Source organism: Colletotrichum fructicola, assembly GCF_000319635.2.
Source record: "Colletotrichum fructicola Nara gc5 chromosome Unknown KSG_Nara_v1_contig03, whole genome shotgun sequence".
NCBI lineage: Eukaryota > Fungi > Ascomycota > Sordariomycetes > Glomerellales > Glomerellaceae > Colletotrichum > Colletotrichum fructicola.
The window spans coordinates 4,291,915-4,316,834 of record NW_027094053.1 but is presented as its reverse complement, the minus strand read 5'-3'; the positions used below and the strand labels follow the sequence as shown (position 1 = coordinate 4,316,834).

At 55.8% G+C, this 24,920-nt stretch overlaps 7 protein-coding genes across 7 annotated transcripts; 4 read left to right on the top strand and 3 right to left on the bottom strand.

Moving 5' to 3' along the window:
* Positions 1-860: 860 nt before the first annotated feature.
* ies4 (INO80 complex subunit 4) lies at positions 861-1,739 on the top strand (the record flags this gene model as incomplete). The annotated part of the gene is made up of 2 exons (XM_032033594.1): positions 861-1,282; positions 1,337-1,739. 2 exons carry the CDS (start codon positions 861-863, stop codon positions 1,737-1,739), a joined length of 825 nt encoding a protein of 274 aa, XP_031887147.1.
* A 1,920-nt stretch (positions 1,740-3,659) lies between these two features.
* Positions 3,660-6,248, top strand: ranbp10 (Ran-binding protein 10; the record flags this gene model as incomplete). The annotated part of the gene is made up of 7 exons (XM_032033593.1): positions 3,660-4,492; positions 4,547-4,770; positions 4,840-4,970; positions 5,190-5,282; positions 5,334-5,487; positions 5,536-6,048; positions 6,100-6,248. 7 exons carry the CDS (start codon positions 3,660-3,662, stop codon positions 6,246-6,248), a joined length of 2,097 nt encoding a protein of 698 aa, XP_031887150.1.
* Positions 6,249-6,717: 469 nt separating this feature from the next.
* mtx1 (Metaxin-1) lies at positions 6,718-7,666 on the bottom strand (the record flags this gene model as incomplete). The annotated part of the gene is made up of 2 exons (XM_032033592.1): positions 6,718-7,386; positions 7,457-7,666. The coding sequence occupies 2 exons, from the start codon at positions 7,664-7,666 to the stop codon at positions 6,718-6,720; spliced, it is 879 nt and encodes a 292-aa protein (XP_031887149.1).
* Positions 7,667-13,431: 5,765 nt separating this feature from the next.
* Positions 13,432-13,656, top strand: CGGC5_v006022 (uncharacterized protein; the record flags this gene model as incomplete). The annotated part of the gene is made up of 1 exon (XM_032033590.1): positions 13,432-13,656. One exon carries the CDS (start codon positions 13,432-13,434, stop codon positions 13,654-13,656), a length of 225 nt encoding a protein of 74 aa, XP_031887203.1.
* A 1,015-nt stretch (positions 13,657-14,671) lies between these two features.
* rhlG-5 (Rhamnolipids biosynthesis 3-oxoacyl-[acyl-carrier-protein] reductase) lies at positions 14,672-15,525 on the bottom strand (the record flags this gene model as incomplete). The annotated part of the gene is made up of 2 exons (XM_032033589.1): positions 14,672-15,433; positions 15,496-15,525. The coding sequence occupies 2 exons, from the start codon at positions 15,523-15,525 to the stop codon at positions 14,672-14,674; spliced, it is 792 nt and encodes a 263-aa protein (XP_031887204.1).
* Positions 15,526-16,227: 702 nt separating this feature from the next.
* Positions 16,228-17,158, bottom strand: pun1 (SUR7 family protein pun1; the record flags this gene model as incomplete). The annotated part of the gene is made up of 2 exons (XM_032033588.1): positions 16,228-16,837; positions 16,893-17,158. The coding sequence occupies 2 exons, from the start codon at positions 17,156-17,158 to the stop codon at positions 16,228-16,230; spliced, it is 876 nt and encodes a 291-aa protein (XP_031887308.1).
* Positions 17,159-20,126: 2,968 nt separating this feature from the next.
* Positions 20,127-21,537, top strand: CGGC5_v006019 (uncharacterized protein; the record flags this gene model as incomplete). Its single annotated transcript, XM_032033587.1, has 2 exons — positions 20,127-20,745; positions 20,795-21,537. 2 exons carry the CDS (start codon positions 20,127-20,129, stop codon positions 21,535-21,537), a joined length of 1,362 nt encoding a protein of 453 aa, XP_031887309.1.
* Positions 21,538-24,920: the final 3,383 nt, after the last annotated feature.

Sequence of the window (24,920 nt, the reverse complement as noted above, 5' to 3'; positions counted from 1 at the left end):
GCGGGAAGGTACTTGGCCGTGGATGCTGCGCGCTGCGCGAAGCCCTGCGTGATGCAGCTCCTTCTGCGCGTAAATAGCAAGATTGGCCTTGTACCCCTGTACTTCTGGAAGGGGGAAAACCCCACCCGTGCATCCCTTTCCGGACCTACCACGGGCCCCCCCCAGGTCCCAGGCTCTCGCTTACCCACAACTGCGGCGCTGGCTGCTGCTGCGCGCGAGAGGAAGCGAAAGCTGGAGGTCAATTCTTGACGGAGAGTGAGAGAGCGAGAGCCCAGCACCACGCACCACTCACCCAGCACCCAACCCAGCATGAGAACCGTTTATTGTCACGCCGCCTGGTCTGGCGCTCTCTCGAAAATGAGACGCCAAACTTACCAGATGGATTCCCCCATAAAATAAAAATTCTCTCCTGTCCCCCATCAGATTTCCCACCCATCCTCCCATTCCATCTATCGCATCGTCGTCGCTGCAAACCATCACCACCTCGCCGCCGCCCGACCCGAACACTGACCTGCGAGTCGCCGACGCCAGAATAATCTGCCTGCCTGCCTGCGAAATCCGCACCTCACCGGAAACGCAACGCAACGCACCGCACCGCACCGCACCCAACGCCCAAAAAACCTTGCCAATCCCATCCCCCTACCCACAAGCCAGATCACAACCTAACCGTGGCCATTGGATGACCGGCTCGACCGCCACCCTGTTGATCAAAGCAGCTGTATCCCCGACAAAGCCAACCCTTCTACTTCTACAGCTCCCCGTCGCCTCCCCTTCGAACTTTCCTTCGTCACCACCATTTTTACACGTCTAATCATCACGCCTGACTATCCCATCCATCACTCAACACCACATTTATCGAAATGTCATCCACAATAGGTGTCCGACGCAAGTCGACCGGAGGCAAGGGCGGCCTCATCATCACCCTTACGGTCAGCGCCGAGAGATTGAAGGAAATCCTTGAGCCCACACCCGCCAAGGAGGAGTCCCCCGTCAAGATGGACGTCGACGAGACCAGCGAGTCAAAGGAGAACCAAGAATCACAGGACTCTCCTGCCACCTCCGCGACCCTGGCTGCTCCCGCTGCCACGAACGGCGAGAATGCCTCCGACTCAAACCCTGCGACCCCTGCTGCAGGTGGAACACCAGCTCCCACATCCATGGGACCTCCTCTCGAAGGCAAGAAGAAGGGCACCAAACGCGGTGCCGGTGCTGCCAACGGTCTTGGACCGGACGGCTTGCCCAAGGTTCGTGGCAAGCCTGGACCTAAGAAGAAAGCCAGACTGTACGTGACATCTCTACCATGCATTTGCACCCACGCATACTAACATATTCACAGGGAGGACGGTACGATCGATCCGAATGCCCGGTCTGGAGCCGCAGGACATAAGCTCGGCCCCAAGGCGAACCAGGGAGCTATCAACGCTGGACTACGTGCTCTTGACCGGTCGGGCAAGCCGTGTCGCAAATGGGCAAAGGGTGGCTTCGTCCTCAAGAGCTTCACTGGCATCGTCTGGGAGGTTCCCCGTTGGACCGCGCCTCCTAAGCTGTTGCTCGAGTCCACTGCCGAGGGATCGGCTGCTGCCTCAGCAGATAGCAGCACCAAGGAAAACAAGGAGAACGAGCAAGTAAAGAGCGACGCCAACAGCGCTGTCAACAGCGGCGTCGAAGCCGAAGTACGGAGTGCGCCCGGCAGTGTTCCCGCCAGCTCCCCCGCGCCGATGGCTATATCTGCCGCGTGATCGACCGCCGATGGTGCTACACTTTTCTTCCATTTCATCACTTAGGCAGAGACACGCTGAGAGTGTCCCGTGCATGTACACTGCATGTACACAGAGGCTTGGAGTTTGATGGGCAAGGGAAAAAAGGTACGGAGACGGACAGCATCTGTCAGGCACGTTTGCCAGGAGTTTTCAGAATTGGATTAGGCCTTGTGTGCGGCATTAGTCCGCTGGCGTTCATGGGATTCGGAATATCGGTTCAGCGCGGTAGCTACCACGGGGAAGGCGTTCTTATGGACAGACACAAAGTGTACACTATGAAGTTTGCGCATGCACGAGGAGTCGCCCATCGGGCGATAGAATTGACGGACTTTTCAAAACTGAAGTCCTATTGGCATTGATGTTGTATGCGTGGATTGCGTTGGCATGACCGAAAAGAGCCGGGTGTTAGTGCCGAAAGCCTCGGCGACAGAAGCGTCCCACTCCAGAGGAGATTGAATCATGAGGGTGGTGCGTACGCGGCAGGCGAGGTGTTTGGCGATTGGAAGGTTTGTACGATAAGCCGTCCGTCTGAGTCTGGAATATGCATCCAGCTCAGCTCTGACCCGTCATACAGGATAATCTCGTCGCAAGATTATTTGCATCGAGTGCATCCAAAAGGAACGACAAACTGATTGAAAGCGGCGGGTGATGGCTCTTTGGGGCACCGCGGTGGTCGGTGTTGTGGTTCATCAGCGCCCAAAGGGCTGTGGAAACCCACTGTCAAAAAAGCATTGGTACCCTCCTGTCATTATTCCCCCATCGAGCGCGTTTGCCTCGTTGCGATGGAGAGAGGCTGGAACGTTGAACGTTGGTGACGGGTCGGATCATTACCTAAGCACCCAGGGGGGCTGGGCTGCCAGAGCCCCGGACCAAGGTGGGCACCATGATTACCTAAGTTACAGTGCCAGATTCCGATGTCACACTATGTGATGACAGCACTTCCCCTTCTCTTTGATGTTTGTCCAGACGTCTCATCCATCATGCGATCTTTGTTCTCGAGGACGAGTTTTACCAAAACAACCCTAAACATGGACACCGTCATGCTGGACACGTGTATGCCGGCCCAATCTCTTCATCAGGAGGGAGTCCAAGGGGCTTTACATCCCATCTGGCTATACGTAGGTACAGTGCGATGAGCTGCATATGCCGATAGCACGGTCTCAACCTCTTGCACTAGGAATCCCTGGACAGCACTGGCTGCAGTAGGGGGACTGCTGTGACTGGTCCCGTTTGGCGCCTCAACTGGTCGACTAGGCTCGAACAATGACCTGCTCTTGTGATTATTTAGCGGACGCTCAGGACGGGCCAAGACCAGCAGCGAATCAGTCGTCCGGGCGCTGGGAGGATGCAACTCACCACCCGTCCCTCCCAAGCACTCAAGGTACCTTGCCTTGCCTTCTGCCTCACCACACCTCACCTCTTGCCTGCCAGGTGCGGAGATTCCCACTCAACCACTTCACTGTCATCGCCGCGATAAACGAGCTGCACTACACTGCCACCTCTGCACTGACGAGTGCACCCTCTGCCGTGCACTTCCAGATCTTTTGGTAGAGCCAAATATACTTTGATTCTGTCGAGGCTGCTTCCGTGGCCAGCCTCAAACACACCAACATCGTAATAGTGCGAACCGATCTGTATCCGTCCCAGCACGCCATTCCGAACCCGATTGCTGGTTCGACGCTCCGACGAGCTCCCGTTTTACCAGACCTGCCCGACTGCCTGGCTCATCTCATACCGCCCATTCGAACAGACCCATCCCCCACAGGCTCGACACACCTGCCTAGTTATTCCGTGAAGCTCGGGTTGCGGCTTCTCGGGGCTTTGCGAAGCTCCTAGAACGTGACAGGTGCGCCGAGCTCGCCGCCGCCGCCTTCCCCCACGATCCCCGACCCCTCCACCATGACGAACCCGTTCCATGGTTCTTCGCATTATACCGATTCCAACACGCCTATCAGCAGCTCTGATCTCCTCCCACGACGCTTCTCCTACGCCTCAGTCGCTTCTGGAACACCCCCCACCCTTAACCCACCTTACCTCTCCCATCCAGGACGGACCTCGGTCATCTCTCAGATTCTAAACTCCTCTGACGATATCACCTTCGAAGCCCCCGCGAGCAGCTACGATCCGAGCAGGGGCGGCGATATGGATGGGGACAGGAACGGCGCCAGCCTCAACGGGGCGTCCGGGCGGTATTCGCGGGGTCAGCAAGCTCCTTCCTTCTCGAGGGTCTTTGATATGTTCATGTCGGCCCCGGCAGGTGATTCATCAGGTGTCGCAAATGGAAATGGGAGTGGGTTTTTTGTCCCCTCATACCTGGCTGGTTCAACGTACGTCCAGAGGCTGGAGGATGCGCACTGGGCGAAGTTGCAAGCGCAGAAAGATTCTCAGGCGGCCCAGGTGCAGGGTGCTGGAAACCTGACCGCGAGCGCCAGCAGCGTCAGTCTTCACGGCAAGCCGGCTTCACATCGCGGCGTGAACTATGACGTGATCGAGAAGCCCCCCGCGTTTGAGGAGGACGAGTCGTTTACCCCGCTGCCAACGAGGTGGAACCGAGACGACAAGTATGGAGCTTTGGACATTCTGTCAGACGGGTTGGAGGTCAGGTATATCGGGCCGAGAGGACAAACAGAACGCGACCACGAGGCCTACAGTATACGGGCCGACTATCATATGCCACCACAATGCGGTATCTACTATTTTGAGGTTCAGATTCTGTCAGGAAAGCGAGACGAGTAGGTGACGCAAACGATGGTGAACATTCACAGGTAACTGACGACCGCCTACAGTATGACGATCGGTATCGGGTTCTCGGCGAAGACGGTAGCGCTGTCGCGGCCTCCGGGTTGGGAACCAGACTCTTGGGGCTACCACAGCGACGACGGTCACTGCTACGCCGGGCAGAACGGCGGCAAAGCCTACGGTCCGCCATTCACCGCGTCGGACGTGATCGGATGCGGTATCAACTTCCGCACGGGCTGTGCCTTTTTCACAAAGAACGGACATATACTTGGTACGGGCATCTTGTCCCTTGGCAAAGTCCAGTCCCCGAAGTTGAATTCGACTGACATGGTGTTACTAGGCACGGCGTTCCGCGAAATCGGAAAAGGAAATAACCTCTACCCCACAGTTGGGCTGAAGAAGTCAGGGGAGCACGTGCGAGTCAACTTTGGCCGAAGCCCCTTTGTTTTTGACATTGTGGGAATGATGACTGTAAGTTCCTTCGATTTTGTTGTGTCATACAACTGGACTTCCAGAGTCAAGCGTAGCGTTTTGCTGCATGTCTTGCATGCCTGCAGTGTCTGTTATGAGCTTGTCGTTGAGCCCCTTCGTTGGAGAGCATACTTTATATGTTTGTCGATTTGCAAAGGATGCACGAGTTGTACTTATAAACCGTTTGTAATGTCATTTGCTAACCTTTCGACTCTTTAGGCGGAAAAAGCCCGCGTCCAAAATGAGATCGCTGAGACGAGCACATTGAGTCTCGCGCCGTCAATGAATGAGACGGAGCTGATCCAAGCCCTGGTAGGTTCCTGTATGGCCAGCTCTACGGGATGACGGCTTACACAGAGACAGGTACTTCAATTCTTACAGCATGACGGTTATGTCGAAACGGCGAGAGCATTTGCAGAGGAGATCAACGCCGAGAAAAAGGCGCTGAGTCTCGACCCGAATGCTCCCATCGAGGGGATTAATGTCAAAGACGATGAGCATGCTAACAAGCGGCAACGTAAGTTGGTTGGGATGGTCTTGTTTGTGTCAGACTAACAAAACGCAGGCATCCGAAGAGCTGTGCTGGAGGGCGACATCGACAGGGCACTTAAGTACACCAACGCTTCATATCCCCAGGTTCTCAAAGACAACGAGCAGGTCTACTTCAAATTACGTTGTCGCAAGTTCATCGAAATGGTCCGATCCGGCGCGGAGCTGAGGGCGGCTGCGGAGGGTAAGAAAAGCAATGGGCACTCCGGCGGCGTTGACCTTAGTGCTTCAGCAATGGACCTCGATGCCAACGGCGCCGAGAATGGCGCGTGGGACCAGATGGACACCGAGGATTCCGAGGGCGGCGCGCCTCTCGGCATCGACGAACTGGAACTGGCCACCTTGCAGTACGGCCAGACTCTCCAGGCGGAGTTCAAGAATGACCCGCGACGAGAGGTATCGAAACACTTGCAAGACATCTACTCGTTGCTCGCATATAGCAACCCCTTGTTGGAGAAGGATGTTGCCCATCTCCTTGACAGGAAAGGACGCATAGCAGTAGCAGAGGAACTCAACTCTGCGATTCTTTGTGAGCATCCATGATCCCGCCGCCTCGTACTTCAACTAACGCGTTACGTAGTGTCATTGGGCAAGTCATCTCGGGCTGCTCTCGAAAAGGTCTACGCTCAAACGAGCGTTCTGCTGGACGACTTGCGAGAAAACGGCGGACCAGGCGCCTTCGTATCGTTACAGGACGTCATCGAAGATATCCCAAAGTCTCCCTACTAGGGGAGGCAACTCTGTGACTAGCCAACCAGCAAACAGCGGGCTTCTAGGCTTACCGGGACATCATAGATGGTATTCCATTATTCTTGTGCACTTTTTAGAATGCCGTGTCTTCTGCCACTCCACTACTTTTCCTATACTCATACTATTGGCGTCAGGCTTCGTCTTGGTGGGGGGTGGTGACTTCTACAGTCGGCTCGTGAGGATTCTTGCATTGGCTGATGCGACGGATGGGTAGTTTACATAGGTCTTCAGTTGGGGCGTATGTCGCCGCCGCACAAATGGACATGCTACCACTGTTCATACGTCTTGCCCATTCTGCCAGCGCTGGAGTGACCCGCATGATGACGCCTGCTCGTGAGTTTGATTCTATCATGTCATGACATGCTGGTATCGTTTCAGTCATGTAATCTACACACCCTTTTGGGGGCTCTAGATATAATACAAGCTTTCCCTCCTAATCTTCTTCTCTTTACATTTCTTCGGGGAAGCACATCTTTAGCAACCTCTTCCGATGCTTCGCGAGAGCAGGGAACTCCTTCACCAGCTCCACTAGCTTGCGGTCGACCCAGCCGAACTGCCCGTCCAGCAACAGATGAGTATACGCAAAGACGGAGGCGTCGAACAACGTCGGCTCCTCAGCGCCAAAGAACCATCCCGTGCCGCCGCTGCCGCTCTCGTCGAGTAAGGTGGCCAGCGCCTCGAACGCGTCGCGCGCGTCGGCGTATATCCGCGACGGGTCGACCACGGCGGTCCGCGTCGTCCTCAGGACGAGGGCCTCGGCGGCGGAGGTGGTCTGGTGCCGCAGCGTGAGGCGGACGATGGCGTTGGTGGAGGCCGGGTCGATGTAGAGGCGGGAGAGGAGGGGCGCGTTGGCTGGGGAGAGGTAGAGGGCGTGGAGCCAGGCGGTGCGGACGCGGGTGTCGAGGAGGGCTTCGTAGGCTTGGAGGCGGCTTGCTGGAGGCGGGGGCGGTTGTTTTGAGGAGGGGTTCTGGGAGAGGGCCCAGGTCTCGAGTCTGGAGCCGGCGCTGATGGGGCGCGAGGGTATCGAGGGTTGGAGGTAGGGGAGGGCGCCGGAGGGGGAGGCGTGGTTTGTGGAAGGGCAGGTGCGGAAGTGTACGCCTGCTATCTTGAGGAAGGTCTGGATGGAGAGAGGCGCGGGTTAGCTGGGAGTGACCTCGGAGGGGATAGAGGCGATGATTCGGACTGACCTGCCACTTTAGACACGAGGGGTTGAAGCTCGGTCGGCCCCTCGGGGCATCGTCGTCCGTGGTGAAGACATAGAGGATCGGGATGTCGCCGCGGGGAGGGGAGCGGATGGGGAGGTCATTCGGGGGCAGTGTGACGAGCGGGAAGCGGCGGAAGAGGGCGGCGATTGGGGCGGGGACGTCGAACAAGTTCCTCGGAGGGTGTTCCGGCATGGCTGCTGTGTCGCGCCGGGGAGGTCGGCGGAGGGGTGGCGGCGAGGAGGGGTTGTGTGCGAGGCCGAGAAGGAGGGGTGAGGGCACGCGCGCGCCGCGATGAGGGAAGCGGAGCTCTGCTCCGGACGACGGAGCTGCCCCAGGATGGAGATGAGATTGTCAGGATACGCTGTAAGGTACGTAGCGTCGAAGGAGGGGTCCTCGGGTTTCGTATCGATTCTCGTGCTGGCCGCGTCTCGCGTGCTATCCTTTTTTTTTTTTTTTTTCTTTGCCCCCGGCGTGGTGTTGTCTCCTTGTTGGTCCGTGGGAGAGAGGAGCGAGACGGAGGAAGCTCGTTGGTTTCCTTAGTGCGTACCTTACTGCGTAGGCTACGGATTCACTTGCATTTGCTGCTGGCAGGGCCGGGGCGTCCGTCGGTCGGTGGAGTCTCGGAACGGAAACGACCATGCAGCAGCAGCAGTGAGAGAATTGCAGATTATCGCGTTGCGCTTCTTTCCTTCACCGCCCATCTGCCGCCCGGAGTAATTTATCGCGTCCCCATGCGAGATAAGAGGATATCTGAGTTTCCTTCTTTCTCGGCGCATTTGAGGGGTCGGGTGGTGCGAGACGGGAGCCGCTTGATAGCCTGGACTGCTAGTGTGGCACGAGTTTGCTTGACTGGCGCTGGTGCAATGCAAAGGACTGAGATTTCTTGATGAAGCGATCTGGGCTGGTATCATGCACCCCCGGTTGGAAAGGGATTCCCGTTCGTGGAGTGGTCTGGTTAAGCTGTTGTGCTGCTTGGAAGGCTTGCTTGCACCTGCAGACGACTGCATGTCTTGCTACCTTAGCAGCGGGTTTGCGGCGTTGTAAATGGACCCTGGATTTGCTTCTCGCCCTGAGCTACCGTTACAGTTCTATCACTCTGGCAATATCGTACACCTCTCGTGTCTAGCTTCCATGACGCTTCTCCTGCAATGATCGGGGACGGACGCAGAGGTTGTGCGACAGCGCTGCTGGTCCCATCGACCGCCTGGGCAGGTAGCCAGATGGGTCGGTATCCGTCCAGGACTCCAGGTATCCGTGCAGGCGACGGCGGAAATATCGAGCAGAAAGACGACAACAGGATGGAGCCGGCCGAGGTGAATCAAACGCTCGCCGTCCGCCCGAAGAACCCAACCCCGGCTCGGTGAAGTCCCCGTTGGTTTGGACCCTGGAGGCTGGCGACTGGACTCCTGGAGCAGCCCCCCGTCGGTGAGGTGGCTCCGGATTAATCGCGGCCAATTGAGAAATTCCAGGCGGACTGTGGACTGGCGGGCCGAGTTCAATTTCGATGTTCCTGGGAGCAAGGTGCCCCTCGGTGATCTCGGGCAAATTCCTCGCTCAATTGCAAAGCCGTACGGATAGTTGGCCTCCCTCGTTCGATTCCTGCCAACTCTCTTTTTGAGTTGCTGGATCAAAACATACCCGCAGGGACACCGCCTGGCCACTTGGGCAGTGCCGCATCACACACACGTACTCGAGTGCCGCTTGAGAAGGCCAAGCTTTTGGGTTGACGGGACGGCTGACAGCGTGATGACAGACAGTCATGAACAGCTGCAGACGGGGAACGACACCAGCCTGCCGCGACTCGTGCACAAGATGCAAGTGCATGCGCCCAGGCAGGAAGGGCAAGACACCATCCACACACACACTTGCCATGCTTTTCTGGCCACGGCAAGCTTGGGCATATCTTTCGACGCCCGACCTTCCCCCCGTGTGCGTACCTAGTCGACCAGGCGAGGGCGAGCTAGTGAATCTCTGAGGCCATCAACAGAGACCGCAGTTGCATTATTACCAACACCAACGCTTGCGGTCTACCAAGAAGTAGCGGACCAGCGCTGCATGTCTTCAAGGATTGGTCTGGGAAGAACCTTCCTAACGAGCGGTGGTGATGCTTCCCATCCGAGACGCATCTGGACGGCTTCCAAACGAGGTTACGCATCTCGGTTCGGCTGGATGCTGGAGCAACAAGTTCCGGATGCTGCGCTGCACATGCGAATCGCAACACTGCTATTACGGGTGACTGAAAGCAAACCAAGGCACCAAGGCAGAAGAAAGAAAGAACAAAAATTTTACTCTGTCTGTTCCAGTTTGTTTCGCCTGTCTCACGAGATTGCGCGATTCTGGCCCCCACATCAGAAGAGAGTGGTTCTATCTGATCATCATTCTGTGTTACCCGCCCCGGGACATTCTCATCCCGAAGGTATTCCGAGCCTGGAGCGAAAAGGCAACGGGAAGCCCTGCGCGCGCTTGGCCCAAGAGCACGACTGGAGAAAAAAAACTCCAGTCTCCATGGGACTCGGGCGAGTCCAAGCCCATGGAGAGGCGGCGATAAGTGTGGGCATTGTGGGATGGGAAGATTGGGGACTGGGAAATCTCTATCCCGACATTTTCCGCATCTTTTTGCCCAAGCACCAGGCACGTCCGCGTCCACCACCCACGGGATTATGCCGATGTCATTGATGAGTCGGAAAACAAGCGACGAGCGCGCAAAGTCGACGACGGCCGCCACGCCCCCAGCGCCAGTGAATGCCTGTGTGGGGAAACAAGGCAAGGTCGAAAACGGGAATTCCGTCAATGTCGTGTGGTCGTTCTTCACATGTTCCCCACCGACCGACCGGCCACCCCTGGACTTGGGACCACCTTGGATCTCCCGCCATCTGTCACTCACAGCTCTGAAGGCGCGTCCAGCCCATCGTCCGTCTGGTTCTGAGTAAGGGCAAGCGGTGCCTGGTGCACACCAAAGAGGCAAGGTATGGCGACAACAGTACACGATGGCCTCAGCGAGAGACAGAAAAAGACAAAATCACAAGCAAATAGGGGTTGGGAAAGCGAGTAAGAACAAGAGTCAACGGGGGCGCATCCCCCTTGATTTTGAGTTTCTCGCAGCTCCCCCGGGTTTTGTTACTCCATCCAGCAGCTTCGATTCGAGGCTTGTGATCATGCCTCCTCTCCTCGAGCTGTTTTCCAAGAATCCAGGCCATCCACGCCACTTCCCCCGCAATCCCGTTCGAGATAGAGTTCAGCCCGCACCAACCCACGCAACAGCCGCACAGTCATCACTCTACACGTTGCTGGTCTCGCCGTATCCGACGACAGAGAGACAATCTTGGGACGGGAATCCACGCCGTGCCTCCCGGGGCCTAGAGCCTGCGCGGTGACGAAAGCCAGCAACCTACCAGACAAGAGGGCAGAGGTCTCACTTTCGCATCGGATCGAAATCGAAAAGCCTCGTTTCGCTTTGCAGCCATCTCATCCATCGCCTGCCTCGGTTGGTATCGCGCACCGCATCTCTTCGTCTGTTCGGGCAAAGGATACTGCGTGCTGTCCCAGACTACGGACAAGATCGGACACGGAGACACACAAAGAGGAAGAACTGCCCGCGCAGATACAGGTCTTGACATGGGATACCGACCAGCATCCAGCAAACATGGACGTGGGATGGCGGCAGCAGCAGCAGCAGCAGCAGCAGCAGCATCTGCAGGTGGGGCAGAGCATGTCATCGCCTGGCTGTTCCCTCCCTCGCCCTAGGCTGGAATCGAACGAGGCAGGCTTCGGTGCATTGGTTCTTGTTCCCAGGATCGCGTCGCCAGGGACGGTTGATGCGATCCAGTCAAGTTCAATGCGGAGAATTGGCTGAGGGACGAGAGAGAGAAGCGCTCACGTACCGGTACTTGGAGTCGACGCCCCCCATGTCCACCACGACATGCCGCCTCGCCCTACCCCACACAGCGAAACGCTCGCCGGCCTTCTGGCCGACCCCCATGTGCTGCCCGTGAATTGCGCACTCACTTGCTCCCGAGTCGGTCGCTCGAGCCGCTGATCCGCAAAGACCCTGAAGGGCTGCCCTGAGTCGAGACGCGGTGCAAACCGCCTCCCCCCGCCTCGCATGGGGGAATAATGTACCGGTACTTGACACATGGGGGCCCTGATTACTGCTTTTGGCGACGTTTACCGCAAGGCCTGACGCTGTCCGTCGTCCTCGTCGTACCTCAGCAACCCCCCCGCGCCATGGAAAGCAAGCAAGCATGGCAGCTGAGGGCCTCGACTGATGCAATATGCATATCGATAATCGTCGTCGTCCCGAGGCAACAAGAAAAAGGCACCAGAAGATCTACGGGTGGGACGACAACGAAGACTGTGGCGTCATACATACCAAGCTCGGGTCGGGTCCTTCTCCAAGTCCACAAACCAATCTTCGGACCTATTATCGCGGCTCCAGAGGTCCATGGCTCCAGAAGCCCGGGCAGGAGTCGGCCGGGTCGGGTCTAGGGCATTGAGCGTCATGGATTAGACGGTGGGAAATAACGTGAAGGCGTATCGGCCGTGTCCCTCTTTTTTTTTCTCGGTTTTTTGCAAAAAAGAACTGGGGAAAGATGAGATGGATTCTGCTACCGCGGCTACTCTCCGTGCAAAAGGTACACCGCGGGCAGTACATGGTAAATAACCACCTTTTTTGCGCAGCCATCTCGGTCTTGCGTCGGTAGATGGGAACCAGACCTCAGATTCTTTATCCTCGACTCGCCCACCCTCTCCATTCAGCCCGCCTCTTCTGCCTGATATTATTGCTACCTTTGCCCATCCATCCATCCAACCATCCCTCCCACCCATCTTCTCCCACACCGCACTCACTCACACCCACACGCGCAGTTTTTCGTTTAGAACAAAAGCAAGTCAACTGGACATTCTGAACCAACCCCAATCCAGCTGCCCATCACATCATCGCTGCCATCCACACCCTCTCCCGTCCGCACGAGCTGCCGCCGCGCTGCCTTACATCCCACCCAGCCTTCTTTCGGTCCTGGATCCTACGGTCAACAAGCAAGGCAAGAAGAGAAGACGAGGAAAAAGGGCTGCCACACTACCCACCTCCATCTCGCATCCTACGCAAGCCCGTGTCGACTACCGACTCGCCTTATCCAGCCCAGGATCCGGCTCAGGTTACGACGCTGCTCGAACGATATCCCGCACATAAGAGTCTCAACATCCCTCGCTCGCGTGTGCGTGTGGCTCAGTGATCTCCTCCCCACCTCCTGCGTGTCTCACTCTTCTCCCTCTTTCAAACGGAAAGGCGAAGGGGAAAAAACCATCTGGTCATCTTGTCACCATCTTCCCATCGCTGCACTCTCGTTCTCTGCCAGCTGCTTCCCCTTGCCCTTGTCGGTCACCACCCGCACACCCCAATCTATCTTATCCACACGACTGTTGGCTGTCCGCTGCAAGGGTCGTTGGTTATCCGCAATCGCGCCGAAATCCAATATTGCGTCCAATATTGTCCAAGCAAGACAGCAGTACCCGCAATTAGCCTGTCACTGGCACCAGGGTCGTCCCACGATCACTTTAAACCTCGTCCATCCCCACGATTCACGGCTATCCCGTTACGTCTGTTAAATCCCAGACATACCCATCGACGCCCTTTGCTCTTAAAAAGACATTCACACGCTGCTCGCCCTTACTTGGACGCCTTGTCTCTCAACTCGCTTCCGCCCTCCGGTTCCTGATCTCCAGCCTCTCATCCCCGCCTGACATCACCCCGTTCAGGTACACTGTGCTCGGGTCTCACTTTTACAGTCAAGATCGGCAGCCCCAAAAACGAAGATCTGGGGATATAATACCACCAACCATCGCCTCTCTCGACCTGCCCGCCCCTCCGCCTCGGCAGTCCACCTCACATCTTGCCCTCGGAACAAGACACCACCACCCACAACCACACAACAAATTCACCTCCCACAACCACCGCAATCATGAACGCACCCAACCAGCCTTCTCGCCAGGACTCCATGTCTTCGCAGTCCTCATTGTCGACGGATCAGTCGCCCAACCAGATGGCCCCGCCGCCTCAGGCCCCCTCCGCCCAGGCCCCGTCAACCGAGGCCTTCCTCCGCGACTTCACCCTTGTCGCCGAGGCCGCGAAACGTGCCCAGATGGCCGTCATGATGCGCGACTTCGAGGCCTGCGGTCTGTCGTAGACCTGACAAAGAAAAAGCCACCTACGTATCCGTCCGCAAGGCTACGAAAGGGCAATGAAGATTATCTGAGCAAACCTTCTTTCTACCACGCTCTCAGCTCGGACCGTCTGCGGACTCGCAAACTATCGGATGGGGCCCGCTGAAACAATGCGGTCTGCGGGAGGAAGCCGAGGCATGCGAGACGCAACGCTGTCACTCTCGCATCGAAATGTGCACACATGAGGGAAGAGTTATCTCGGAGGCCAGGAGATTCCCGTCGCCGTCTTCCCTTGTGCGTGTGTGACGCTCACCTCTCCTCTCGACCCTTCTCCCGCTCTCCCCTCCTTTCACCCGGACCTTACTCTCCTCTCGCTACGAAACGTTTAATCGGTCTTAGAAGTCTTCTCTCATGGGACCTTGGGGCATCGGTTTTACTCATTCCCAATCATCTCGGACACCGGGGGAAATGGATAGACGATTAGACTCATTCTAACGGCAACAAACACTACTTTCATCAACGGCATATCGGCGTTTATTTACAGGATCAAACCAGGGGCATATTGCATTGCGGGATTGGGAATATCTATCTATTGGGACGTTTCTTTACAACGGCGTCGATGGCGTAAACTTACCGGGACTGGGGCTGTCGCTCTTTGTCATACCCAAACCCGAATGACTGCTTCGCTCTCATGTATGAATACCACATCGGAGGACGCTCGTCCTACCTAGACGTTATGTTTACAGTTTTAAACACGAGCCAGTTTACTGGTCTTCTTCAATGTTCTCGTTTGGCTTGTTCAGAGTGATGATCCATCCATGTGAGAACGCTTCACCGATGTCCACGTTGTTCTATCCCAAACAGAAACACACACGCAACTCGGGCACGAAGCTTGATCCGTCAATGTCATATTGCTGCTTTGCCGCTTATATTCAATGCGTCTACATCCCCTCCTCGCCGCCAGTCCGCAGCTCTAGTCAAATCTGATATTCTCTGTCCCTCTCACCCCCTCTCAAGTGCCACTCTATCAGAGCCCAACTACAACTTGGAAGCAAGCACAATCCCGCCGTCGACAGTAATCGTCGCCCCGGTCACAAACGCGCCCGCCCTCGAGGCCAAAAACAGACACGCGCCCGCCACGTCCTGCGGCGTCCCGATCCTTCGCATCGGGATCTCCTCCTCGATCGTCGCCCTCATCGAGTCCAGCGTCGCCTTCATCATCTTGCTCTCAAACGGCCCGCACGCCAGCGTGTTGCTCGTCACCCCCCTCGGGCCCAGCTCCCGCGCCAGCGCCCGCGACAGGTGGTGCAGCCCGGCCTTGCTCGCGCTGTACGCGAAGCTGCTCATCAGCGGCACGCGCAGCCCGTCGACGCTGCCAATATTAATAATCCGGCTCGGGTCGCCCTCCTTGGAGCCGGCCTCCAGCAGCGGCGCCGCGAGCTGCGTGAGCGAGAAGACGCGCTGCAGGTTCAGGGTGAGCAGCTTCGTCCACGCGGCGTCCGGGTACGTGTCGAACGAGTCGCCCCACGCGGCGCCCGAGTTGTTGACCAGCACGTGGAGCTTGCCGCCCGTCGCGGCGGCGAGGGAGGCGACGAGGGCCTTGCAGTCTTCGAGCTTCTGCAGGTCCGCGGGGATGGCGTGTGCCGTGCCGGGCCCCTTGGCGGAGAGGGCGGAGGCGGCCGCGGTGCAGGCGGCGGCGTCGCGGGAGGAGATGTACACCGTCGCGCCGTTGGCGACGAAGCCCTCCGAGATCATCAGGCCGATGCCCTTGGCCCCGCCTGTTACGAGGACGATTTTGTCCTGGGGAGTAACTTGTTAGTCTAGTCTGGCTGGGTGATGTGAGGGACTGGCTGGCTGATTACCTTGACGTTGAAGAGCGATGCGGCGTCCATGGTGGTACGAGTTTCAAGCGGCAGGTTCCCGAGGTGCAATTGTTTCTCGAGAGATGTGGAATCCTGTTCGAGGTGCAGAAGACGAGGAGGTTTTGGTTTGCGAGAAATGTGAATGAAGCTGAGGGAGCTCTTCGGATGAGATGAGAGCTTCAGGGTCCTAGCTCAGACGAGCCGAGGCTCAGTCTGAGGGGCCAAGGCCGAGGTGCGATAGGGGGTACGCTGACCCCCACGTAACCACCATGTAAGCTTAAGTATATCCCATCCCGCCGGGCTGCAGTTCATTAAACCACGATGCGACACGGAAGAGCTTACTCAACATCAAACCTCAGACCCCCGCCAGGCCATCTTGCAGTTGGGATACTAGTAGTACGGTATTGGGTCCAGGAAGCTACACTATTCTATGTTCTTCGTCACTCCCTTCTAATACGCGATTCTATCGTCACGGCCGTCCTATCCTATGCTAACGCAACCACCAACGCCTTTGCTTTTGCTCAATCTCAATGCTTGTCTGTACTGCCGAGACTGGAAATGCCGATATCTCGAGTCCTCCATTGCCCCGGCGCGTTCACTAATCCTCGCCGCTGCGGGCAGCCATGCTGAGGGGGCTTTCTAATCCAATTACTTAGGTAACCATTCGAATGGCAAATTACCATCCTGCCACAAGCTGCATGATCATTCCTCAAACCACCCCCGGCAACGCGATTACGAAGTGGATGACCTTGGGCTACGCTTTCTCATAAAGGCCGGCAACCTAGACGGCTTCTCTCCGTTGCTCGTGGTAGTCTTCTCCTGCTTCTCTTGCGAGCTTGTCGTGGTGCCCGCGGCCGCGGCAGCCGCCTCTCTCTCCTTTCTGGGTGAGCAGCAGCATCCCATCGCGGCGTGGAGGATGAACGCAAGGTCGGTCAACGCCGAGGCGATCCACATGAAGACGAACATGCGCACACCGAGAACAGCCCTTATGTTAAGCTCGGACTGCTGCGTAAGCGCGTACCGAGCTCCCACGCTCATGACTGTCGCAATGATGGAGGCCACCGTGACGAAGAGACCGGCGAGACCGGCGAAGATGGCCATGGGAAGACTCCACCAGCGCGTGCGCAGAACGAGGGGCGTCGCGATGAGGAGGACGGTGACGAGGGAGATGCCGGCGAGGAAGAGGCCGAACATGACCTGCTGGCCGATGCGGAGGATGTTGAGGATGGTGGATACCTCATTAGGGAGGGCAATGGTTGCGCCAGCAAGAAGCTCGTTGGTGAGAATCTCTATGGGGTTGAACCAGAAGAGCCTCTGCGGCGTTGAGCAGAAGGTGACGCCTCTGGGTGCGATGTCAGTGAGTTGATCGGGAGGGAAGACGCGGGCAGCGGACATACTCATCATCGTAACCTTCGCAATAGTTCCACAAGCCGACCTGGTAGAAATCGTGCAGGCCGAGACTCCTAGCAATGGAGTTCAACAGCGCAGCGTTGTTCCCCGACGACAACGGGATGATATCCGAGACGTCAAGCTTGAAGAAGTAGATGTCGGTAAGGACGGGTTTGATGGATGTGTTGCCGATGATGACAAGGATGAGGAAAATGATGGAGATGAAATAACAAACGGCGCAAACGATTGCGCTGTTCCTCCGGATCTTAGCCATCTGGGATGTGGTTGAGGGGTGAGGTGAATGAGAATGAAGTCGTCGAGCGTCCGAAGCGGGGGGCAACGGCGTTTACTCTGTGGTGCTTCCCCAGATATCTGTAGATGCCGGCAGCGGACCTCGACCTGTGACCTGAGGTTGCGGTGGGAGGTGCAGGTGACGCGGGCTCCGATGGTCTTTCTCTCGCCAGAGTCCGGATTGGGTGACGGGAGGAAAGAATGGGTGTCTGGGTCGAGTTGAATCGAGACTGCCAACACCCAATGCCAAGCAGCAATGTCTCGCCTGCGAAGGAAGAAGACGACGCGTCTGCAGTATGTCACCAGGCTGAAGAGTGAAGAAGCGGCATCAAGTCGAAGATGGTGATGATGATGGGCATCAACTTCCAAGACAGACCGGTCGATCGAAACCAGGAAAAACAGAATAAACTAAACAGTGCCAGGCCAGGCCAGACCTTTGCCCACCGACGGATCCCTGGCTTTTGGTAAATACGGATGGGCTGGGCAAGGGCCAGGGCGAGCTGGGCAGGGTCGGCGGTCGGGTGTTGAGGTGAGTTGGCAGCAGCCAGGCGTATCGCTGTTGGGGAAGCTTAAAGGAGGGTATCGATCAGGGAGAAATGACGTCGTAGCAACGACTATCCGCTCTATTTTTTTTTTCTTCCTCACTCTAGGAAGTCGACCAGTGTCTTTGGCGGCAGGCTAATGCTAGCGTGCCTTGGCTTGAAGCAGATGCAAGGTGCAGTGGGCCCCTGGTTTCTTTTCGTCCGATGGACAGGCTGGAGGAAGAGCCAGAGCTTTTCAAGAAAGTCAGTCGACAATTGGAACGAACCGTCCATCCGGCAGAGAAGAGACTAAAAAAAAAAAGGGGAAAATCACAGCACGGGCTGGGACGAGTGTTTTGGCAGTGGTGCAGCCATGCAGCAGAGGTGCATTTTCAGGCAAGCAGGGTAGGAAGGTTGGTAACCTGCACCTGGTATCCGTAGCGGGAGCCCACTTCGGTCATATGCGTAGGGTCGTTTCTGCGGCAGTTGCCTCGTCTATTACGGAGCTCGATGTGTTATGAATAAGACACCACGGACACGCTTCTCCAGCCAGACGTGTGTGAGAGAGAGGCGGTCTCGTCCTTCTCTGGGTCCCTTGGCCATACAAAGTAGGAATCGTCTAATGCTGCGTAAACGAGATCCGGTGCCCCTGGTCTAGCACCGCCTCAAAGAGCCCCGTCGTGTCACTTCTCTCGGCTGGCCGGCCTGATGATTGATGGTGACAGCCACCCCTTCACAGCTGAAAAAGGAACGCCTGCAGAAATTCCTGGCCATCCGATTTGGACGGCATCGGGCACATGCTGCTGCTAAATACCATCCGGGAAGGGAGCGGCAAAACCAGGCATGCACACGATGGCTGTGTCCGCTCCTTTGCTTCACTATTGATCAACGATGAATGATGCTCACAAAGAGATGCCGGGGGGCCGCGGTGTCCACGGTCCCCGTCCGGCGCAGCGCTGCCTTGGCCGTGCCGTGTGCATCCCGTGTTTGTGCGTGTGGCATGTGTGCTTTTCTCTCTATTTTTTCTGGGCGAATCCCAGCAGAGACTCGGTCCCAATCTAGAGTGGTACTCATTTAATTCCCCGTGAAGAGTGATCAGCTTGAACCCCTGCCCAACACTGTTTATCTCGATTCAAACAAACGAAATGAGGATTGACGGGTTGATGGAAGCCTAAAACTTTACTCTGTCCATCACTCTTCAGCCCAGTTATGGCCTTTCCAGTCGTTGAGCGACAACTGGCAAGAGGCGTATTCCAGAAGCCACCACAATCGCGTACATACTATGTAGCAGGCTGCACACGCGTACACCCCGCCGCGCCGGCAGCTGTGCCGTTGATCGCCAGGGAATCAGGGATGGTGTTACCCGTTTGTCCCTTGTTTCCTGCTGCCGTCTCGCCGCCCGCGGCCCCTTCCCGGATCCTGGATGCCCCTCCTTCGCCGCAGACATGCCGCAGATGTGCACTAGCAGATTCGTTGTTGCCTCCATCGATGTCGTCGTCGTTCGATTGTCGCTCTGTGTTGTTTGTTTTATGCTCGCGGTGCCTATGGATACATCTATTCTTGATACGGGACATGCAGCGCAGTGCCGGAGATAGGCGACAGGGACAAGGTCAATCCCCAGCGATCCTCGCAGCAGCTTTCGGTGAGGTGGGCCATTGAAATGGGGCTCTTTGGGCCCCCTGGGCCCGCCCGATGGGGGCTGCTGCCACTCGAAGGTTGTTTCTTTTCGCGGTACCGCCGTCCAGTCTCTAGGTTAGGTTCTCTTTTCTGCTGAGGTTGGCACCGGGCAGGAGCAACAACGCCAACGCCAACGCCAGCGCCAGCGCCAGCGCCAGCGCATTGCAGACAACCCAGGTGGGCTCAGCACAGGCCCCCGCCTAGCCACCCCAAATGTCTGGGCCACCCCGGGAAACCAGGCCCAGTACACAAATATTATGTCATAGGAGGTCGACAGCGGCACGCCTCTTACCTTTGACCTTTGAATCTCGTTCTCGTTGCTGCTAACTACCGTACCGTTGCGCCGCCCAAACGTACATTGGCACCAGCATCTTCACGCGTGAATGGCCGATCGGGCTTTTTGTTGTTTCGTTTCGCAAATCTCTCGGCCTTATTTTTCCTTACCTTGATTGCTTCCAAGACGCTCCGCTCTGGCTACTGCTTTGTACTATCAAGTAGCTCGGTGTCCAGGATCGTCATCGACCTCCCGAGTCAGTCCCAACGTCGTCGTCCTGCTCATCCGATATCCGTTTTGGCTTCTGTCCTCCCGTCTTCTGCCCAACTCAAATCTTTTCGAGGGGTACCTGGTCACTGCGTCCTGTCGCGATCAGGGCACGAATACATACAGCCATCTCGAACCTGAACCTCAACATCGCCATATCCATCAGTCGTTAAGCCAGCAAGCATTCCTCGCGAGAGGCTGCGTCGCCCACCATGACCGGCCGTCTACTCGCCTTCTCCCTGGGCCTGCTCTCGCTCGTTGCGACCCCAGCTACAGCTCAAGATGCAGTCAGCACCAGCAGTTTTACTCTCACCAATACCAAAGATGTCACCTTCCTGTCGGGAACGAAGACAGTCCCGGTAACCCAGGCTAGAACCCCGACCGGACCTTACGAAACCTACACCTCCAAAATCACGCTCACCGGCGAGAGGCTCACGACCGTCACCGGCTCCGTCACCTTTACTGGAAATGTCACCGAGACGACTACAAACGCCGAGGGGCAGTCCGTTGTTATCATCTCGGGCGCCTCCTCTGTTATGACGGCCACAATCAGCGGCAACGCCTCTGAGACTTCTTCAACCGCTCCCACCGCGACGAACACGACACCCTGCAACAACTATGTCGAATTCTGCGACAGGAAGTACAGCAATGTCACCGAGGTCGGCTGCCACAACTCGCCCTTTGTTCGCCCAGGCAACTCTGCTTCCAACCAAGCTCTCGATGTCACGACTCAGCTGAACGATGGAGTGCGCTTCTTGCAAGCTCAGATCCAGTGGCCCACAAACGGTACAGAGCCGCACTTCTGTCACTCATCCTGCGATATTCTCGATGGTAAGTTCTCGATGCTGTACCTCCATCGCGCCCATCTAACACACCGCAGTTGGCCCAATCACCGACTGGCTCACGACTGTCCGCGAATGGGTTGATTCTCACCCTTACGACGTCGTCACAATTCTGCTCGGCAACGGCAACTACTCGAAGCCAGAGTTGTATGTTCCGTTCATCGAGGCCTCGGGAATCACTCGATACACCTACGAGGCCCCGTTCCTGCCCATGGCATACGACGACTGGCCGACGCTTGGTGAGATGATTCTCCGCGGCAAGCGCGTCGTCATGTTCCTCGACTACGTCGCCGATCAGCAGAAGTATCCTTGGCTTATGGATGAGTTCTCCCAAATGTGGGAGACCCCGTTCGACCCCATGGATCGCTCATTCCCGTGCACCGTCCAGCGCCCGCCAAACCTGTCGGACCAAGACGCCAAGAACCGCCTGTACCTCATGAACCACAACCTCAACGCCGAGTACAACATCTTTGGCGCCTCCATCCTTGTCCCTGCCGTGTCCCTGCTCAACGAGACCAACAATGCTACCGGAAATGGTTCTCTTGGCTTGGCTGGCGCGCAGTGCACGCAAGACTGGGGTCGCCCGCCCAAGATCTTGAACGTCGACTACTACAACTACGGTGACCCGCCTGGCTCCGTTTTCCAGGTCCAGGCGAAGTTGAACAACGTCACGTATACCCGTGAGTGCTGCGGCAAGGTCACGGGCGCATCACCCGGCAGGCCTGCGGTGTCGGGGCTGGTTCTGACCATGGCCATGGCTTGCGCACTCCTGCTGGTGTAGACTTAAACCTAATGTATTCTGGTAATCGGCTTGAATGAATAGCATGTTGGGCGTTACGCGGTGGCTTTAATTTATAGAAGGAAAAGAGAATCAATTATCAACTCTATCAATCGACAGTAATCACCGAGCTTCTTGGTCTCTCTGTGAAGTCTGTGAAGACATAATTGTATGCATTGCGTCGACAGGCCCGATATGCGTAAAGGGAGGATGAGTATAGTAAAAACAGGTGGTCTCAGGACCTCAAAGAATATCAGACGAATATGAACAATACTCTACATCCCGAAGCTGAAGCGCAATGAGCTGTGTCCCCCAGACTAATCCACAACCTGCTGTGAATCACTCATGTATGGAACGACGCATTCCTTCGTCCCTAGGTCTTATCCGCTTTGCCACTTAGGGTTCATTGAGTTGCTCATTGCCAATGGTTACCACGGAGTAGCGGTTCCAGCAGACTGTCGTCCACTTCGCTAGAAATAACACATAAGGCTAGAGTGTTTAGCTTGTTCGTTTTGTGCCGTTGTACTGCGATATGACAAGCATACCTTTGGCAAACGAAACCTCGGGCTCGTCGACCTGGCACGCGCTTCCCTGTCGAACGAGGCCATTCGAAACCCAATAGGTCGTATTTGCCAGTTGTTCCTCTCGGAAGCCTCCAACGACTGCAGGCACTTTTGAGGAAAACACCATCATCAAGCACATGCTCTCTTCTCTACACGCCTTCGCGGGCCCACTCCAGTGGAGGAACCAGATCATTCGCCCCGAAGCGGTCCCTATCGCCCGTTCTGTACTGCCTTCACTCATCATCGCCAGCTCAGCCGAGCAAAAGGGGCCGTGAGCTATAAGGCAGAAGTCTTCCTCGGGGCGGGCAATCGTTCCGCAGCAGCAGGGACAGCGTCGACCTCGCGGCTGCGGACTCGTTCACCCCGGCGGCAATTGATTCGACAGTATATTGGAGCATCTCTAGCCGTCCATCGGCGAGATGCTCCCGAGACGACAAGACTTCAAAATGCCTGTCTGTGATACAAGAAATACAAGATTCTGGCAACGACCTCTTCGTCCCTGCTTCTCTGACAACGACGAGATCATTCGAAGTACATCCAGCGAGATAGATATGAAGGATGGAGAACCCCAAAAGCACTTCCCCTTTAGCAGCCTCACATTGCATACGGGACGGTTCAACCACCGAGGCGATCCGATCAACGCCTCCTAGATAGCTACGTGGTTCTCCACATGACCAGAGTTATTTCACTGGCGGTTATCATCTGCTATGTCTTAAGTAAGGAGAGCCAAGCCCTTATCTTCTGCCCCGTTTCCCAGCAAGACAATGATTCCAAGCCCTGAATCTGGGGTCGTGGAGGTGCCGTGCTATGCCGATGGTAGAGAATGGGAGTAGGTATGCTTTGAGATGACTTGAAATTTGCGACATAGGAACATCCTCGCAGGACAGAGGCATCGGAAAGATTTGTTACTCAGTGGATGGCAGGGGCCCCGAGTCCGCGGAGTCGGTATAACTCACGTTGAACTATGCAGGCCTCAATCACTACACCTGTGCGGCACTCTACACTCTTCACGGGACGGCATAACTCATCTTCTACAAGACTCTATTGTGCATTTTCTAGGAGAATTCGAAGCAATACACAACTTCTAGTAACTAATGCTCACTGAACCAGATACCAAAAGGTCTGCTAATTGTCAGTGTCAGCTACGTCGCACCTCTATGGGCCTGTCTCTGACCCTCTCCAGGGGTCTATATCTTTGTGACCCCCAGATGACCCGCTTTATCCCAACCTCTGCTGTTTCCTGAGAGAATTAATGGGTATAGAGAGAGGAATGAGACAGTTGTGGTTACGAGGCGGTAGATCGACTCACTGGTCCCAAATCGCGCTCGATGTGGTGTCGATGTAGATCCTGCGGTATCTTGTTTTCATTGTTGCTTCCCGCCGTTGCGAAGCTGGTCAAATATGCCGTTTACGTTTCTTGTCAGCGTTCACAGCGGGCCTCGATCAGACATGCTGGGTGCTGGTCTTGTGGGGAGCCACCCTTGCTTTCTACAATCGAAAGCTTCACAGGAGCACACCGAGCGCCGAATGTATGAGCATATTTTGTTTCTTCCCTATTGAATGAGCAAGTCAGACGTATCCTAGGAATTTGGAATAGAACTTCCACTAGGCAATATACCTGATTACTTTCGCATTTTGAATGTTTCTTGGCCATGTGAAGATTTGATGCATCTCGTAGGAACTACAAGTCAGTCGTGCTTGTCACCGTCGTACGCCTCGTGAGCCAAGTATATTTCTCTCATCCTCCTTGTAACAGCTGATGAGTACATCCGGTTTTGGAATCAAGTCAATGTTACTGGTTTGACGGAAGATCGGGCATCATCAATCTACATTTGAGAGCGGCTCGTAACATGATTACCTGATGGCTAAGCGATCTCATGTATAAGCACGGTTGACTGCACTCTCCTGGGACAAACAGAGGGTCTCGTCGACCTTAACATGTGTCTAGAAGCATCATTCCCACAAGGCGAAGTATGAACTGGGACATTTTCTTCTGGCATGGAGCATGAGCAACTCGGAGCAAGCAGGGTTGAGTGGTTAGTGTTCTTCTTCACGCTGAAAACCTCGAATCCTTTCTTTCCACAACGCACATCTTGAGACAATTCTTACACTGCGGTTTCTTGTTTAAGACTTTCAAATAGGCTAATAAGACTTCTGGTGCTTTAGTGAAAATGCACTCTGGTGAAGGCTGACAGGACGTTTCTTGAGCAGGCTGGGCTGGACACAATTTCCCAGTATTGAGGTGATTACTACTAGATATTAGCCCACACATAGTTGGAACACGATAGTATAGCATTCTGAGATCACGTAGCAGATAGCATCACCCATGGAAGCCTTCATAGATGTTCATGGCTCACCTCCGCGTGGAGCAGCGCATGCCTCTACGACGAAGGTTTTGGTTTGGACATGCCAAAGTCAATCCATATCTGCAGAATGATGAGCTACCATTCCAATAATTGTACTCGACTATTTTCACGCGGCAAGGCATTCCCTGGAGTGGCGAACCCACGGCTTCCAGTTCGCAAGTATGATGTTTCTTATTACTCGCTCATATTCGTTAAATTCATCATTTCAGTCGTTCGTATTAAAGTCCTCCCATCACTGAAGGTATCAATATGCCTGCATGGCAGCTCGAGGCGACATAGTCACCAAACAATCTTGCTCATTGCAAGCCCATTCATCCCGCCAACTCTCGGATACTCGATGCGATGGCGCCGGTGCGTTCTCCGTCTCTTCGTGAGATATTTGGGAATACCTGCACACCCCCCACGGGTGGCTTGACGGGATATCATCCGTTACTCCGGTCTGGCACATACTCGAAAT